This window comes from Aedes albopictus, chromosome 2 (genome assembly GCF_035046485.1).
Source record: "Aedes albopictus strain Foshan chromosome 2, AalbF5, whole genome shotgun sequence".
NCBI classification, from domain to species: domain Eukaryota; kingdom Metazoa; phylum Arthropoda; class Insecta; order Diptera; family Culicidae; genus Aedes; species Aedes albopictus.
Genome location: NC_085137.1, coordinates 21,169,658 through 21,187,083, shown reverse-complemented (window position 1 = coordinate 21,187,083; position 17,426 = coordinate 21,169,658). Strand labels below are relative to the sequence as shown.

The window sequence follows — 17,426 nt, the reverse complement described above, 5'->3', positions numbered from 1 at the left end:
ACACAACAGGAGAACAGATTCACAATAGAAGAAACAAGATACCAAATGAAAGATGAAACTTTAAAATGGCATATATGAAGAATGAATTTTAGAAGATGAAAGATGAAGAATGAACATCAAAAGACCTAAAAAGTCATTGAATAGACTTCTTACCTCCATGATTGTAAGAAAAGCGATTGTGCGTGATCAAATCCAAAAATGTAGTTTGTAACAATTCTTCATTAATGGACAGCTTCTCAAAAACTTCACCCCTACTTTGGTTGCTTCAGGGAGTATTAACTTATTGAAATCGTATCATTACCTTCGTATGACTTTCTGGTTCAATGAGCTCGCTCTACGGGTGGTATTGTGTGGGCATAACAGGGCTGCAAGTGGTTTTCCTACTCGGTTGGCGTTGTTGAGCAAAATCTATAAATATCTGGTGACAATGAACAATTTGTGCAACTCGAAACCTAAAGGTACCTGCTCTCCTCCTCCGTATGAAACATTCCGATGAAGTAAGGTGTTTTCATTGATCTGTTTCGGAGCAACAAGTGTTGGATTTGAGTTTCCTGTGAAATATTGATAGTGGTTGTGGTGTTCAGTATTATTCAAAAGAAATTTATTTTAGCCGTAGACGTTTGTGTTGGTTCCATGCCAATGTTGAAGCTTCCTCCGAATATTACTTTACTTTACCAGTTTGTACTAAAGTTATGTTTGGTATGACGCAATGCATAGATCCTTCCTGACTTTAGGATTTTTGTTTATTTTTATCACCGCATATTTTAATTTAAAGCTTATTCTACACTTTTAAGATATATTATTCAATTGACTTCTGTTTCCCCACCCAAGTCGAAGGTACTTTCGTTTGCACCGCTAGAACATATTTAGCATATTTCATCAACAGGCAATCTCGGCTACCAGTTTCTCTCATTGTCTCATAAGCATATGTCTAGGTTTGCCGCCTTCGTTCACCCAAACACGACATACGATCACCACATTGCACTGCTGCCTCGGCGACATTGACGCCACCAGTTGTTCTCAGCGTTCTGACTTATTGTTTCTCTGTGGTATCAGATTCGACCTGAACTCGGAAACTTTTCGTGTGTACAAATTAATAAATTCCTCTCGAGTTGACAACCGTGGCACATAGTAAATTGCCTATGGTCTGGCACAACAGTAATCCAATATGTACCTCTACCGTCCGTGATACCGAAACAGCAATATCGTAGGTTCGGTATTCTGGCGTAAAGGGCGTATCGGAATGTTGGTAGGGCCGACTGACAAGTTTCTTCAATTACTCGGTCGATGGCGGCGGGCGGTTATAAATAGAACTGAATAAATTAAGATGATCGAACCGCTTCGAGTGATTGTGGGGACGCAATCGATAACTAGCCCCAACTCACATGGTGGTATAGTAGCACCTCCTCCAGTGAGTGATGTTGGCTGCAGCTAGATGCTTTTTTCTGCTTTGCGCGTAATTTATGAATATAATGATGGTGATGGAGCAACTGTGACGAATTTCGCTAATTGCGTGAAATCGATGATTATACAGGCGCTGTACCGTTGCCCTCTTTGTTTTAGAAGCAACGAGACTTAAAAATCGGCAATGTATCTAAAATAGCTGATATTATCATGCAATCACTACTGGGTCAACTTGCAACCCTGAATGTGACACATGACTTTATATGGTAATATGACGAAGCTATTGCGCAAATATTTACTTTGGACTTTGGTGCATAACCGAAAAGTGACTCCCAAAATTGGGTTCGACAGATGTTTCGTCGTAATCGATCGGCGCGCAGTCACGAATTAACCCCAATTAGGGAGCTCTGGTGTTGTCCGCAGTTTTATGACTGCAAATGGAGGTCGTCACGAAAATGCCTATGCTCGTCATTTGCGGAATTTTAATCACTAATGTAGATCACGTCCACCAACAGTTCTTGATTGAGGCACCCGAACACTCGCATACCAAATAGGGGCTGTCCATAAACCACGTGGTCATAAGGGGGGGGGGGGGTTCTGCCAATGACCAATTTGTATGGACAAATAAAATTTTTTGTATGGACTAATGACCACGCGGGGGGGGGGGGGGGGGGGGGGTTGAAAAGTCCAAAAAAAATGACCACGTGGTTTATGGACAGCCCCATAGATAAGTTCGCTATGTTACTACGTACACATGTTGCTAAATATGTTGGTTGCAAGTGCTAACAACAGTGCTGTTGGAAGTTTAGTTACTACAACTACTACACACATGCCAATTAGTAGCTGTATCGGTTGATTGCATCGATTTAGTTTTCTCGTATCGTTACTGCTATGCATCGCCATGTAAGATCAATAAGGTTAACGGCTCTTTTATTAATTGATTGGAAATTAACATGTAGGAATTTATACGCTGAGTTAGTTGAACTAGTGATGGAAGGAAAAAGGTACGAATTGAGCATACCAGATCAGAAATATATGGCTTTCAATTCTCGAGTCCTTTCGGATGTTTGGCCACAGCTGTAAAGGCGTAGGTACTTAGCATTACCATGCTGAGGGTAACGGGTTCGACTCCCGGTCGGTTCAGGAACATTTCGTAATAGAAATTACCTTGACTTCCTTGTACATAAAGTATATTCGATATACACGATATACACATGCAAAATGGCCATCAGTAGAGGAAGCTATCAGTTAATAACTATGGTAGTGCTCATAGAACATCTGAGCAGCAGGTTTTGTTCCAGTGGAGAATATGTCCATTTTGTATGAAACTTCGGTAAATTACGAAGGCGAGCTTAGTGGTATGGTGGCTACCGCTTCTGATTCTATGCTGAAGGTCCTGGATTCAATCCTTGACCCTTCCCTTTCCTCCTACTTTGTATCTTACTATTGTAGGAATGTCATTAAATCTCGAGACGCCAAATAAAGCAGATGGATCTATTACAAGCTATTACATCATCTACCCTATGTACTTTCTCCATCCTCTCTACATCTTTAACTAATGTATTTACATATGTTCGTTCATAGCCATCGCTGGAACCAGTCTACGTGGTTTATGAACGGCCCCTTAAAAAAGCCGTTTTCCTTTATTCCAACGTTCACAGCATAGCGTCAGTCTATCTGATACCGACCATGACTTCATTCACCTTCGGAACAGAGTTGCCAGATTATTTTTATCAAAAATCTGTATCAATACAGATTTTTCTGTATCGTCGTGTTTGAGGGTAGAAAACTAAAAAAAAAAATGTACTACTTTTAGACGGTTTTTTTACTGGTATTTATTTTTCTAAAAAATGTGTAAAAATATACATATTTTCCAAAATTCCTTAACGTTTAAGCAGCAATTTATAAAGTTTTCATCCAAATCAATGAAAATAACTTCACATTTTACGGTTTCTGGAGAAATCTGTATCAAATTTTAAAAATCTGTATTTTTCTGTACTCTGTATTTTGTCTGTATAGAAGGTAAAAAATCTGTATAATACAGAAAAATTTGTATATCTGGCATCTCTGCTTCGGAATAATAAACATACAATTCTATCACTTTACACCTGGCATCCACGCACCAATGTGTGAACCCTCTGCCAACATTCCGACATCCGCATGATTTTGTTCAGACGCAGTATATTCAGTCTGGTCTGGATACAAACGATTGCAATCATCACTCTTTTCCCCTTCACCCCCCTCATTTAACCTGCATCCTGACGTGGCACGCGCCATTGTTTTCTAAAAATAGAAGATCAACAACATTCACACACTGAAGACTACTTTATCAAGAAGACATGGCACTCAGTTATTTTCCCATTCTAACGGCAAGCGTCACCAATAACACCACCGCCTGTTGAGCTAAGGTGGTAACCCACTCAACCAGTGATCGTATAACATGTTGAATAAGATGTTAATGTGGAGGTGATATGCGTACATTTTACATGCGCCTAAATGGAGGCATGCACGCATATGGCCTCCACTTTATCATCTTATGCAACATCTTATACGATTACTGGTTGTCTGGGAACTTTGTTGAAAAGTGTAAGAGTGTATTGGTGCAATATTAAACCTGCTTGGAATATTGGGAGAAATCCTTGGAAAAATATCGGATTTTTTTTTTTTCATAGACAAAACCCTTCACGAGACTTTGTTTGTAGATCAAGTGCCATCTAGCGCAATAATTATTAACTACAAAAAATCTGACACATGGTTGTAATGTACTTGAACGGTTTTGTTGAAGACTCCATTTTCATATCTTTTCACTGAGTCGAGATACTTTTATTTTATTGGTGCATAGGGGGGTGGGGGAGGTGATGATGCCAAGTCTCCAATACCCGAGCAGAAGGGAATAACAAAAGCATAAGAAAATGTGTTATTTTGGCAAAATAACTGAGTAATGAAATAAGTTATTCTCAAGTTATTTAAATAACAAATTATGTTATAAACTTGGCTGTCATAAGCGGCAAAATAACAAAAATCATAACAAAAAAACGTTCCTGGAAGACCAATTTAATAACATGTTTTGTTAGTTTGATAACAACATAATAACAATGAATTTGGAAAATATTTCAATAACAAATGTTGTTATTTTAAAGTTATTAATAACAACCCGAAAGCAAAATTAGTTATGCCATCAAACTAATAACAAAGTTAGTAGTAATTCTAGGGTTTTGTATCATTTGGGTAGGTGTACCTATTTTTGGCACGTATCGCTGTAACTAAATCAATTTTAGGTACACACACGATGACTTACGTACAGTAAATAACCCTATACAAAAATTCAAATCAATTGATTGGAAATTGACTTAGTTATCCAGCATTCTACGAGCGCTAATGGCCGCGGCGATCATTCTAACTTTCTGGTAGAGATAAGCCGATCTGACATTTGACTTGTTTCGCTGATCGATAAGTTTTCTTATCAATCTTATCGACCAGCTGCCAAACGACACAAACCAAACGTCAGATTGGCTTATCCCTACCAAAAAGTGTGCGTAATTGTGGCGGCCATTAGCGCTCGTAAATTGCTGGATAGCATCAAGTACCCAAAATAGGTACACCTTGTAAAATGGTACAAGGCCCTATAATCTATATGAATAACAAACTAAGCGTTTAGAGCATATCAATAATCATTGATATAAAAAATAAAAAAAAAAATAAATAGAGTAAATCGCCAATTGTTGCATACTTTCAAAACTCACCAATTGTTGCACACCTCATAACAAAAGCATAGAGTGTGGAACAAAATTAGAAAGTTTTTAAGGTGTGCAACAATAGGCGGTTTGCCCTACAATTACAAAATAATAAAAGTCGGTTCAGAGGTTATAAAGCTACATTTTTTTTGAAAATTTAAGGAATTCGATTTTTTTTACCACCCTTTTAAACAATCCTAGACCTAAAGCCTGGAACACATAGCGTTCGTTCCGTCGAGGTCTGCTTTATTTAAAGTTTTCTTATGGGAAATCTGTCAAACTACTGTTAGCCACGCACACGCAAATGTATGCTGTGTCGGACACTGCATCCTAGTAACGAAATAAAAAATAAATATGAGTCTAAGTATTTGTAATGAACTACAAACTCATCAAGTAAAACAACATTCTGAGGCGCACTATATCGAATTTCGTAGCTATGAATACACGTAACTAAATACTTTAAAAGGAACATAAAACAGGTCATAATTAACTAAGTGTTTATAAAATAATAAACTGAAAAGCTCGAGCAGTTCCAATTAGAGTAACTAATTTGGATCATACACACGGTATGCTGTAAACGATGTGCTGAAAACAAAATCTCGAATGATGTAGTTTCAATTTCAAAACTTGTTATTGTTGTGCTATTGTTTATTAAATATTTGTACACTCAAAAGTATAATAATATCTAAACTTGTTCTTTAACAAAACATATGATTCAAATATTATTTTATGAGTGTATATCAATAGCTTGATCAAAGCAAAATAAGATTGTCAAACAAATCATGTTATGGAAAACTAACGTCTTGATAAGTTAATAATAACAAAACAAGATATAAAAACAGATTATGTGATATGATAGTTATTAGTTTGATTTGGGATTTTTCGACTGGAACTGGATCTTATTGCGTAGAAACGGCTATTTCAGTCTTAATTTACGACGATTTATTTTATTCTACCCGACGTTTCGGCCATGGGTTTTGGCCTTTTTCAAGGGAAAACTGTATTTGTACAAAGTATTCATTAGTTATAAATTAGTTAGTCTAGTCTAGTTTGTCTTACATTGTCTATCGTCCTTGTCCTTGTTACAATTTGCATTTGCATTTGTCAATTTATCCGGGTCATTGCTTCTGTAGGAAATATTGAAATTGACTTTGAGTACAATATAACACAAAACACGTATCACGAATTTCTTACTTTTGTACAATTTTGAAGTAATTTAAATGATAATTTTGGTCAGAGTTTTGCTTACACATAACATCTTTTTTTGTGCTGGTCACTGTAAATGCGACCATACTGCCCACATTTGTATGGCGAGAAAAAAAAAATCGAAATTCACGGAGCATCCTCTATAGTCGTGCCTTTGGATGAGAAAAACAATTTGTGAAAGTTTCAGCTAAATCGGTGTTACCATCACCACTGGGCAAAACACCGGTGGGCATACCGACAGATAGACTTCACGAAGAAATGTCATGATGAAAGTTTAATTTGACGTAAGAGTTGAAAATAAGAAGAGAACAGAATACAAATCGTAGAGGAATAGAAAGGTTGTGAAATTGTATAGCTAAAAGTAAAAGTTGAATTTGCCAGTAAATCGGGAGAGTTTATTTGAACTGTGTAATTGGATATTTATTTGAACTCGTAAGTTGTTATAAACCATATGTTCAAGAATCTATTATGCACATGCTCGTAACTTCACCGAAGGCAAAGGGAGATTTACATCATAGGCAGCTATGCTGTCCTTCATTTCAGTTACTCACGCATGTGGAAGGTTATCTGCACAATGAAGAACTACATAGCTGCCTACCCAACTACCAGTTCAATTAACAAGCACATTTATGACGAATTAATTCAGCATGATATAAAATAACATTTGGATAATTTTCAGGTACAACCGTTGTACGGATTTTGTTTACACATAGGGTGACAATGGGTATTGTCGGCAGGTTTGTTCTCTTCGTCATGGGGGGTTTTTGTCAGCCAAATTGCCTGAAACTTGGCCATATAATTCAGCTTAGTTGGGAAGGATTTGAGACCAACTCTGAGCTCAATAGGTTTCAATAAACCCCCTAAGACGAAGAGAACAAAACGGCCGAGAATAGGTATTTTCCCCTATATGGAGAAATTGTAAATCATAGTATTGTGTACCAACTGAACTGTTTGTTGTTGAAAGCGTTTTACAAATACATAGTCAAGCTATTATTCAGCATTAGCAAAAATAATTAAAAATTATAAAAAATGCAAACATTTTCAATTCCCTCGAGACTTCATGATTGGCACTTGTGCATGGAACAACTATTATGAAATAATAACTACATATACATTTACCTAAATCAAGACTCGAACTCAAGACCTGTCGATTGCCAGTCGCATGCCTTCCTATCTGCGCCATCCTAGAGATGATGGATGAAAGCACTCAAATCAAAACATAAACTGCGTGTGGTTTAATAACACTAGTTTACAAAATAAAACGAAAGTCGTGAACTTCTGTCAACGACCAACATTTTTGAAGCACAATTTAGTGCTGATTTCGAAACCGACCTTCAAAAAATTTAAGTAGAACAGTTTTTGAGTTTTAGCTCAATATCGAGCTTTACAACTTTTCAAAATATGTAATTTACTAAAATTCAAATATATTGCGTTTTGTTCAACCAATTTAAAATCTTTTTCCATAAATTAAGAGCTGAATACAAAACCATTCGATCATCTGAATACAGATTTTGCGTCAGATTGATGAATTTCAAGATATTGGCGAGTTTTAGGGACGATCTCCCTAAATTTTAGCAAAATTCCCAAAATTTTTTTAAGAAATGTATTTTTTTCAATAAGAAAAAAAAAACAATTTAAAAATTATTTCTCGACGTTTATTTGACACATCATATGTAGGCGAGTTAAGCCGTTAGTACACGCTTTGCCAAGTGTGCAAATTTTTCCGCACGCATAACCCAGTAGGCCAACAGCGGTTTCAACATTGACAAAACAACGAAGATGTCAAGCGTATGCTTTGCTGTTGGTTGATGCGTGCGGAAAAGTTTGCTCACTTGGCAAAGCGTGTACTGATAGCTTTACAGTAAAAATTTCAGCTCAATTGGAGCATTGATTACGGAGAAAGAGATGTTTGAAGTTAGCAACTTTGCTTAAAAATAGAACAAAAATCGATTTCAAATCATCAACCTTGTATGGAAAGTCGAAAAAATTTCCACTCTACTGTAATTTTTTTCTTTCGCGTTTTCGAACTCAGGGCATGATTTTACAAATGATCATCAGCTTACCGAGTTCAAAAAAGCTGTAAACTAGTGTAATGATCAAACTTCGATTCTTATTCAGCAGTGGTGAATTAGCTCAGAATATTATGGGTAACAACTAAACAACACATTAGTTCAGCTGCTTTTCAGTAAAACACGTGTTTTTCATCCTGTACTCTGAGAAGAAGTGTGATGAAACGAAATCGCTTATTCGAATTATTCTGAAAAACACATTATACAGATACATGTGCTAATTTGTACATAAGCTGACCAAGTAGCAGAACAAGATTTGGTTAAACTATTTTGTAAAGGAGTTACTGCAAATCGAATAAAAATCTTATTACCGATAATACCGTTAATACCGATACGAAAGGTTGAACATTGGCAACTTTTTCAATTGAAAGAGCATTTATACACTAATGTGTACAGCATGACTTTAGTTCAGCTATCATTATTATTATTAAGCAACAATTCAGCATGCAGCCTTGTAAAAGGCTGATTGTTCGGCTGTCCAATGAAAACGCTCACATGTTGATTTTTAACGATGTTTATTTGGCGATGGTTTACACAAAACTGAACGCTCTTTGAGCAAATGCCACCACTTTTATATCATACTCCCAAAATTTCCATCGCGAACCACCCACCAATCATCGCAAACCTCGCTCGCATTGGTAGATGCCCAGAAGCGAACATGTTGTTGGCGTCACTCCACGCATGATGCAAGATGCAGGAATCTTCTGGATTCATATCTTTATTGTCGGTGTCGATGCAGAGATGAGTCCGTGACACTTTCAGAGCATAGTGCTGCGCTTCGGGTGCGAACAGAGCCAGTATGAATGATACAGCTGCTCACCACCGTGCCTGAGAAGCTCGACCGAGTGTTCATGCTTCTCAGCAGCCTTGTTGTTCTTCTTAATGCTGTCTTGACCTCGTCGGACGTTGCTTCCATTCCCATCGATCAACAGCTATCATTATTTCATCTGTCTTCCAATGTCCATGTCTATAGTTGCACATGACGAGAGAAGACACTGTTTAAACTTCGCACGTCTTTGGACAGCTCCGTAAATCCTCCGCATAACATTCTGTACCATACTCTATTGCTCGACATTGTCCTCCATTCGATTGCCGGAGCGTTCAAAAATGGTTTCGACAAAGGTTCATTTAACCATTTTGAGTTGTATTCTAGCGTAACTTATTTTCATTTTGTTATGCTTCCTGTAAGTAATATTTGTATTATGCATTTAGTTCACCACTGAACTGCGCACTCAGTCTTTATAAGTGCGAACATGTAAATGAAAGTGCGCGATTACATCAAATCGACTTGATGTCTTTGGCGCATTATTTCTTTGCTCTGAAGACACCGAGTTGATTGGATGCAATCGCGCACTTTTATTTACGGTTTCACAGTCTTGAAAACTAGTGCGATAGTCCAGTGGTGAACTAAATGCGCTATGATTGATTTAGAACTTTTAACACAAATTTGAAATTTAAGGCCATGAAGTTTCGTTTAATTGACGCGAGATGACAGATCCAGTAATTATTTGTTTGAAACTCCCTGCATATTTCAAAATTAGATCGGATCGACTAATATGGTTTTCCAGACAAATAATTTATTCGGTCTCTGGTTGTTATATGTTATTTTTACTGACGTTAAAAAACAACATTATTCGTAAAGCTACGTAAACCCGCGCAATACTTGCTCTCGGTACTACCATATGTCGAATAGAATCGTTCCGCCTAATGCCAAACGCACCGACAATAACCATAAAGACTAACCCCATAAATCATCATCTATCCATCCGTTTGAAAGAAAACTTTGACGACAACGACAACTATACTCATCAAAACGGACATTGTAAGCCGTTCGTCATCGCATCTTTGCAAGACGAATGTCCCCATTATTGTCAATTCCATCGGTCATAGTACGGCCACTAGGTACTGCCTGGGGACTGGGGAGACTAGACCCTTAGTGAAAGCGTTTTCTGCTGTGCAATAACTCTGCCTGCAGTGCCTGGAAGAAGTGTCAAGTCCCTCCTCTCCAGAAAGAAACAATGACCAATGGCCAGCAGCGAGTTGAAAACGACTCTCGGATATAAATCTTTCGCTAATCAATAATGACTGTTATGTGTGCGCGGAGCGGATGGACGTAAATCTTGATAGGAGAGAGTGGTTGACGACGTCGTCGTTGTTTGACTGCTGCATTTCTTTGTCGACCCAATTGATTGGAGGAATAAGCCATGGTGACCGACCTCACGGATAATCACTTCTTAAGCAGTAAAAGTTTCCGATGAGGTTCAAACAGAGGTAACGACCTTAGCTTTTCGGTCGTCTTGTGGGTACCGACTGTCTTTGATTGCGCAAGCGTGTTTATCCCATTAGTTCGAAATAAATTCCGAATAAGGCGCTTACCACAGCAATGACTAATTGAGGATTTTTATTTTCTCTCCACACAGGCACACGTTGTGGCGGCATTCGAACAAAGTTTGGCCAACATGACCCAGCGGTTGCAATCGTTGACAGCTACAACGGAAAAGAAGGTACGATGGGACCCCCACATTGGATTCGATAGGCTAATCTCTATGATGCACATTAATGGTGTGACTTATCTATTTTTCCATTTCCGCTCCCCGCTTTTAGGATAGCGAAATTTTAGATATGCGACAAACAATTGAGCTGCTGCGGAAGCAGTCGATCCAGGCCGGTCTAACTACCGCCCATATGCAGAGTATGGGCGTACAAGTTAACGGACAGGTCAATGGAAATGGAGTAAGTGATCTATTTCTTAATTGGGCCTCGACGAACCGATGACTGATTATCGTTTCTTTGTTTCATCGTAGAATACAGATCAGACGACAGCGGCACCACTGCCATCCGGTGCGGAAATACAAAGACATCATAGTTCCGACTCTATGTGCTCTTTGAATTCGGTTAGCTCTGGCTGTTCGGCTCAAGACAAGAAGAAGAAGAAAGGATGGGTATGGCTATTTGTTCCCTTCAGGATCAACAATTTCTAATGTTGTTTCTTCCTCTCGATTTTAGTTACGGAGTTCCTTCACCAAAGCCTTCTCCCGGAATGCGAAAATCTCTAAAACCAACCGACACGTGAGTCAGTCTTCGAACCTGGACCAAGGATCACCGGCGGCGGCGTCCGGAAATCATCATCACCATCACCACCACCACCATCATCATCACGGTACCAATAATGGAAGCAACAACAGCAACAATAACAATAATCACCAGCAGCAGCCTTCGACGATGATGACGACGACGACGTCGACGATAACTACGACGGGACACGGCGATAGGCCGCCCGGAATTGGACCACCACCAGCAGGGAACGCACAACTGTCTCCGCCGTCGCCCACCAAGAACGGCGGCAGTCCGCACAAAAAGGTTACGCTGGTTGAAAATGGTAAGAGTTTGGACTTAGTTCCACCTTGGGCAACGAAAGCCTATATATTTAGAGCTCCACCTTTATTAAGTGTATCAGAGCGATAAAGCCAAGTTCGTGTATCACATTTCACAATTGTCTGCTTCTCTTTGTTAACAATGTACTTCATCTCGTTGTATGATTGGTTCAGTAGGTGAATCCATTCTATATCCCAAAAGAACTACTGCCTTTTTTACCTTTACTAAGAAATTTGGGGGTAAGACACCGAAGAAAATTGCTTAGGTAGTGGGAGACTAGAAACTCCTCCGGCGCCAATGAAGGAGAAGAGACTACTTTCTCGACCTAATGCTGTACTTACCTTATCGATCAGATTAAGGACTGTGTGGCCTCTGCTATACATAGAAGCCGTCTCCATTCTACTCGGTCCATGGCTGTAGATCATCCTCCACTTGATCGAGCCCCCTAGCTCGCTGCACACCACGTCTTCTCGTACCGGCCGGATGACTCTCGAGAACCATTTTAGTCGCGTTGCTACCCAACATCCTGTTGACGTGACCCACCCATCGTAGCCTTCTGATTTTCGCGGTGTGGACGATGATTGGTTCTCTCAGCAGCTGATGCAGCTCGTGATTCATTCGCCTTCTCTAAGTCCCGTCTTGCATCTACACTCCGCCGTAGGTGATACGCAGCACCTTCCGTTCAAAAACTCCAAGGGTGCGTTGGTCCTCTGCACGTAGAGTCCATGCTCCATGCCCATAGAGGACTACCTGTCTAATCAGCGTTTTGAAGATAACTTCATGTTACGGCGAACTTTATTCGATCGTAGAGTTCTGCAGAGTCCAAAGTACGCTCGATTTCCTGCCACAATGCGTATCTGAATTTCTCTGCTGGTGTCGTTGTTGGCGGTTATCAGTGAGCCCAAGTACATGAATCCTTCAACCGCCTCGATTTCATCACTGTCGATAGAATTTCGGGGTGGCGGGCGCGGTGATTCCTCCCTGTAGCCCTTTGCCATCATGTACTTTGTCTTCGACACATTACCTAAGAAGCACACAAGTCACAAAGGAGTGTCGACCGCGCAGGTTTTTGGTTGGACAAGAGTCATTTTCAAGTTATTCTGCTTTTGAGTTGGATTTACATGAATGTAGCTCTTGTACAGCCAAAAACCTACGCTGTCGACACTCCTTTGCGACTTGTGTGCTGATTGGGTAATGACTTATCCGATTCGCCTGGCTTCACTCTTTAGTCGGATGTACGACTCCGCCATTCGTCTCAAATTCACGAGCTATAATATCAATATCATCAGCGAAGCAAGCACCTTCAGCTGCTTCAGGACTTCGTGAAAATTGTTCCACTGGTGTATCCCCGCTCTCCTTTTACACCTTCTAACGCAATGTTGAACAGCAAGCACGAAAGATCATCACCTTGCCGTAACCCTCTGCGAGATTCGAAAGGACTCCCCGACTAGAAGATTCTAACAAAAATATAACATTATTATAACAAACCCTGATATTTATAACTCATTGTGATATAATCAAGTTTTTATATCTTTTGGTTTAAAAATATTATATCTCAATTAAATCATATAATGATATAAATGTTGTTTAATAATTTATTGTGAAATAATTTAGTTTCAATTACATGACATTCAGAAAATCATTTTGTACAATTGTATCAAAATATGATAGGAACTAGTTTTCTTGAAGCTAAAACTTATATCATATTTTGTTATAATATTGATCAGATAATAACAAAATAGGTTATTATTTTGATTAGACCGGTGTACTTTTTGTTACAATTTTAGTTATTTTAACATCATCCTGTACCTAGTTTATAACATAATAAATTATAGAAAAAAATTATAACATCATAACACAATGTGTTATAAACTTGATAGATTTTCCTAGTCGGGTCGAGAGTGTCCCTGATACTCGAACTACGCAAATCACTCGATCCATCGTCGCCTTGATCAATCGTATCAGTTTATCCGGGAATCCGTATTCGTGCATAATCTGCCATAGCTGTTCTCGATCGATTGTATCATACGCCGATTTGAAATTGATGAACAAGTGATGTGTGGGTACGTTGTATTCGCGGCATTTCTGCAACACCTGGCGGATGGCTAACATCTGGTTCGTTGTAGCGCGTTCACCCATGAATCCAGCCTGATATTGTCCCACTAACTCTCTTGCAATCGGTCATAGACGGCGGCATGAAATTTTAGAGAGTATCTTGTAGGCAGCGCTCAATGATGTGATTACGCGATAGTTTCCGCAATCCAACTTGTTGCCCTTTTTGTAGATGGGACACACGATACCTTCCATCCATTCCTCCGGTAATGGCAAATTATTATAAAAATAACCTCCTCCCAAATCTTGGTAATGACCCAGTGTAGTGCTAACTGGGTCTCCAGTTGGCCTAGTGGTTAAGGCTATTAATCGCCAATCCGGAGACGGCGGGTTCGATTCGCGTTCCGGTCGGGAAAGTTTTCTCGACTCCTTGGGCATAGTGTATCATTGTGCTTGCTTCACAATATACAAATTCATGCAATGGCAGGCAAAGAAAGCCCTTCAATTAATAACTGTAAAAAGGTTCAAAGAACACTCAGTTGAAGCGAGGCAGGCCAAGTCCCAGTGGGGATGTAGAGCCATAAAGAAGAAGAAGAAGTGCACTTACCAGTGCATCTCCGCCGTATTTTAGAAGCTCGCTTAGTAGTTGATTTGCTCCAGCGGCTTTGTTGTTTTTCAACCGGCTAACCTCCTCCTCAATCTCTTGGAGGCTAGGGACCGGAAGTGTTTCGTCCTGCGCACGTTCTCTAGTTTACACTAGTTTACAAAAAAAAGGGTCATGAACTACTATCAACGATCCAAATTTTCGATGCATAATTATGTTCTGATATCAAGATCGTGCTTCAAACAAATCTAGCTAGAACAGTTTTTGAATTTTTCCTGAAAATCGAGCGCTACAGATTTTGAAAATATGGAATTCACTAAAATTAAAATATTTTGCGTTGCAGTCAACGAATTTTCAAACTTTTTGCATAAATAGAAAGCTCGAAACAATTAACGTTTTACTGTATTTTTTCCTTCACGTTTTCAAACTCAGAGCATGTTTCTACACTAAAAATGAACATCAGCTTACCGAGTTCAAAAATGCTGTAAACTAGGAGGACGCCAGGGTATGGTCTAGATCAGTGGTGTCATTGATGTTACTCCAAGTAACCAGCCTGCGTTATTAAAAGAAAAAAAAAATACTATCCGCCCTTGCATATACAGTATATGCAGTTTCAACTTGCCCCGAAAATCAGAAAAAATCACCTTTCAGAAATTCAGTCAAGGGATTTTATTTAACTTATTCAAGTACTACCCCACAAATTTTTGGACTCCTTAAAAAGTCATCAGTTTCTTTTACAGGGATTAATTCAAATACATACTTCATTAGCAATTCCTCTGAAGTTACCCAAAAGATTTTTTTTTAATCTTGCATAGATTGCTCAAGAAACTTCTCTATGGAATTCTCCCGAATTCTTTTTGTGATTTATTCAGATAGTCGTTGAGCGATTCTTCCAGAAATTTATCAAAAGATATGTTTGGAAAACCACTAATGGAAATCTTCAGAAATTCCGCTGATTTCTATGAAAAGTCATCCGATTTCTACAGAAATTCCCCCAGCGATTACTTCAGAAAATTATCCATGATTTTTCAAAAAATTCTTGCAGGAATGGAAACAAAGTTTTCTCTAAAAATAATAATGTTTTAAGAACCTTTAGATTTTTACAAAGTGTTCTAGAGATTACCCTATAAATTAATTTGAAAAAATCTTCCAGAAATCCTTCGGAAAGTCTTCCACAGGTTCCTGTTCGTGGCAGCCAGCCGAGGGCAGCAAACCTATATAACAATGAAACCTTATCTTTCATGGATTGCCCAGAATTCCTTGAAATTGTTTCAGAAATTCCTTGATTTTTTTCTGTATTTTCTCAAGAGGACCCCCAGAAACTCTCCAAGAACTAATCTAGAAAAGCTTCCATAAGTTTCCTCAGCAATTACTCCAATTATTTTTTAGAAATCCACACGAGAACTCCTTCTGGAAATCATCAAATTCCTCCAGTGGTTTCTTCGGAAATCCTTCCAGTAAATGTCAAGGACTTCCCTTAAATATTCTCTTAAGAAGTTCTCCAAGAATTGTTTTGATGGTGCCATCTGAAGCTCTGCTAGGGATTACTTCAGAAATTCTTCTGGGGATTCTTTTTTAAAATCCTTCTGAAACTTCTTCAGGGTTCCTTCAGAAACTCATTCAAAGATTCTTTCGTAAATTCTTTCAGTGTTTTTTTCGGAAAGTTTTTCAGAGATTTCTTCACAAATTCGCACAGATCTATTTTCCGCAGGAATGTGTCTAGGAATTTTTGCAGAGATTTATCTAGAGAATCTTGCAGGTATTCCTCGAGAGATACTTGCATTATTACTTCCAGTGATCTAGGGACATCTTCCTCCAGATTTTCTTCAGGATTGCATCCAGCTATTCCTCCACGTATTTCCCCAGAAATTTCTCGCTAGAATTTTTTTGATTTATTATAATTTCATTTCATAATTTGTTCAGATTCCCAGAAATTTTCGTCAAAAATTCTTCAAAAATATCTTTTCTAAGTTTTTTTTTAAAGAATACATATTAACAATAGCTTATTTAGACTTTTCTCCAGGTCTTCCACAAATTGCTGCAAGAACAATTTTCCAAGAATATAACTAAAAGATTTATCCAGGAATTTTCCTTAAAATTCCTCAATTGACCTTTATAGGAATTCCTCCAAAGGTTTGGAGATTCTTTAGGTATTTTTCTAGCAAGTTCTAGTTATTCCTATAGAGGTTCATTGGAGGTTTCTTAAAAAAATGCCTCCAAAAACTTCTTCAGATTTTTAGGGATACTTCCAGGAATTTTGGTAAGTTATTTCTTCAAAAGCTTCGCGGAGATTTCTGAGACTCTTCTAAAAAAATCTTCAAAACTCCTAGAGATTTCGTCAGGAATTCCTCCATGGATTTTTTCGGAAGTTTTTAAGAAATTGCACAATACTTTCCTGGAAGAATAAATGGAGTGTTATCTGAAGGAACCTCTAACGAAATTCCAACAATAGCTTTTGAAGTCCTGGTAAAAAATTTGAACATCTATAGTAAATCCCTTGAGGGATTTATGAAAGATTTTTCTATTCTATATGCTTCTATAATGAAAAATTGCTTCTGAAATTGCATCTTATGAAACACCTTTGGTAGAATTCCTGGAGAAAGCCATATAGACATTCCTGGAAGAATTTCTTGAGAAATGTAAAGAAGAATTTCTGGAGAAACTCTAAAGATTAACTTTCTGGAGAAATTCCATTTGAATTGTTTGAATTAATACATGTAAAGCCTTTATCCGCAATAATCGGGACCAGTTGTAACTTTGCAATAGATGCATTAAAATTGTTCAAATTTGGCCCAATAACATCTTAAGATGAGTTCATTTCACCTACAAAATTTAATGTGAATCGGTGCAGTACTTTTTGTTGTAGCAATGACAGAGCAGAATGTGCGCCATTGAATTTTGTACAGCCCCTAGTTTTGCTTGTCAGTGCTGTAACTTTTGAATTTGGCAAATGAAATGGCTTAAATTTGTTCCATAGGCAAG

General features: G+C 38.3%; 1 protein-coding gene across 1 annotated transcript in view; it reads left to right on the top strand.

Moving 5' to 3' along the window:
- Positions 1 to 17,426, top strand: part of LOC109429600 (protein sickie) — a gene marked incomplete in the record, with an annotated part of 611,771 nt that overhangs the window by 577,272 nt on the left and 17,073 nt on the right. The window contains 4 exon segments of the mRNA XM_062849286.1: positions 10,834 to 10,917; positions 11,018 to 11,146; positions 11,218 to 11,355; positions 11,420 to 11,792. Coding sequence (XP_062705270.1) covers positions 10,834 to 10,917; positions 11,018 to 11,146; positions 11,218 to 11,355; positions 11,420 to 11,792 — 724 coding nt within the window.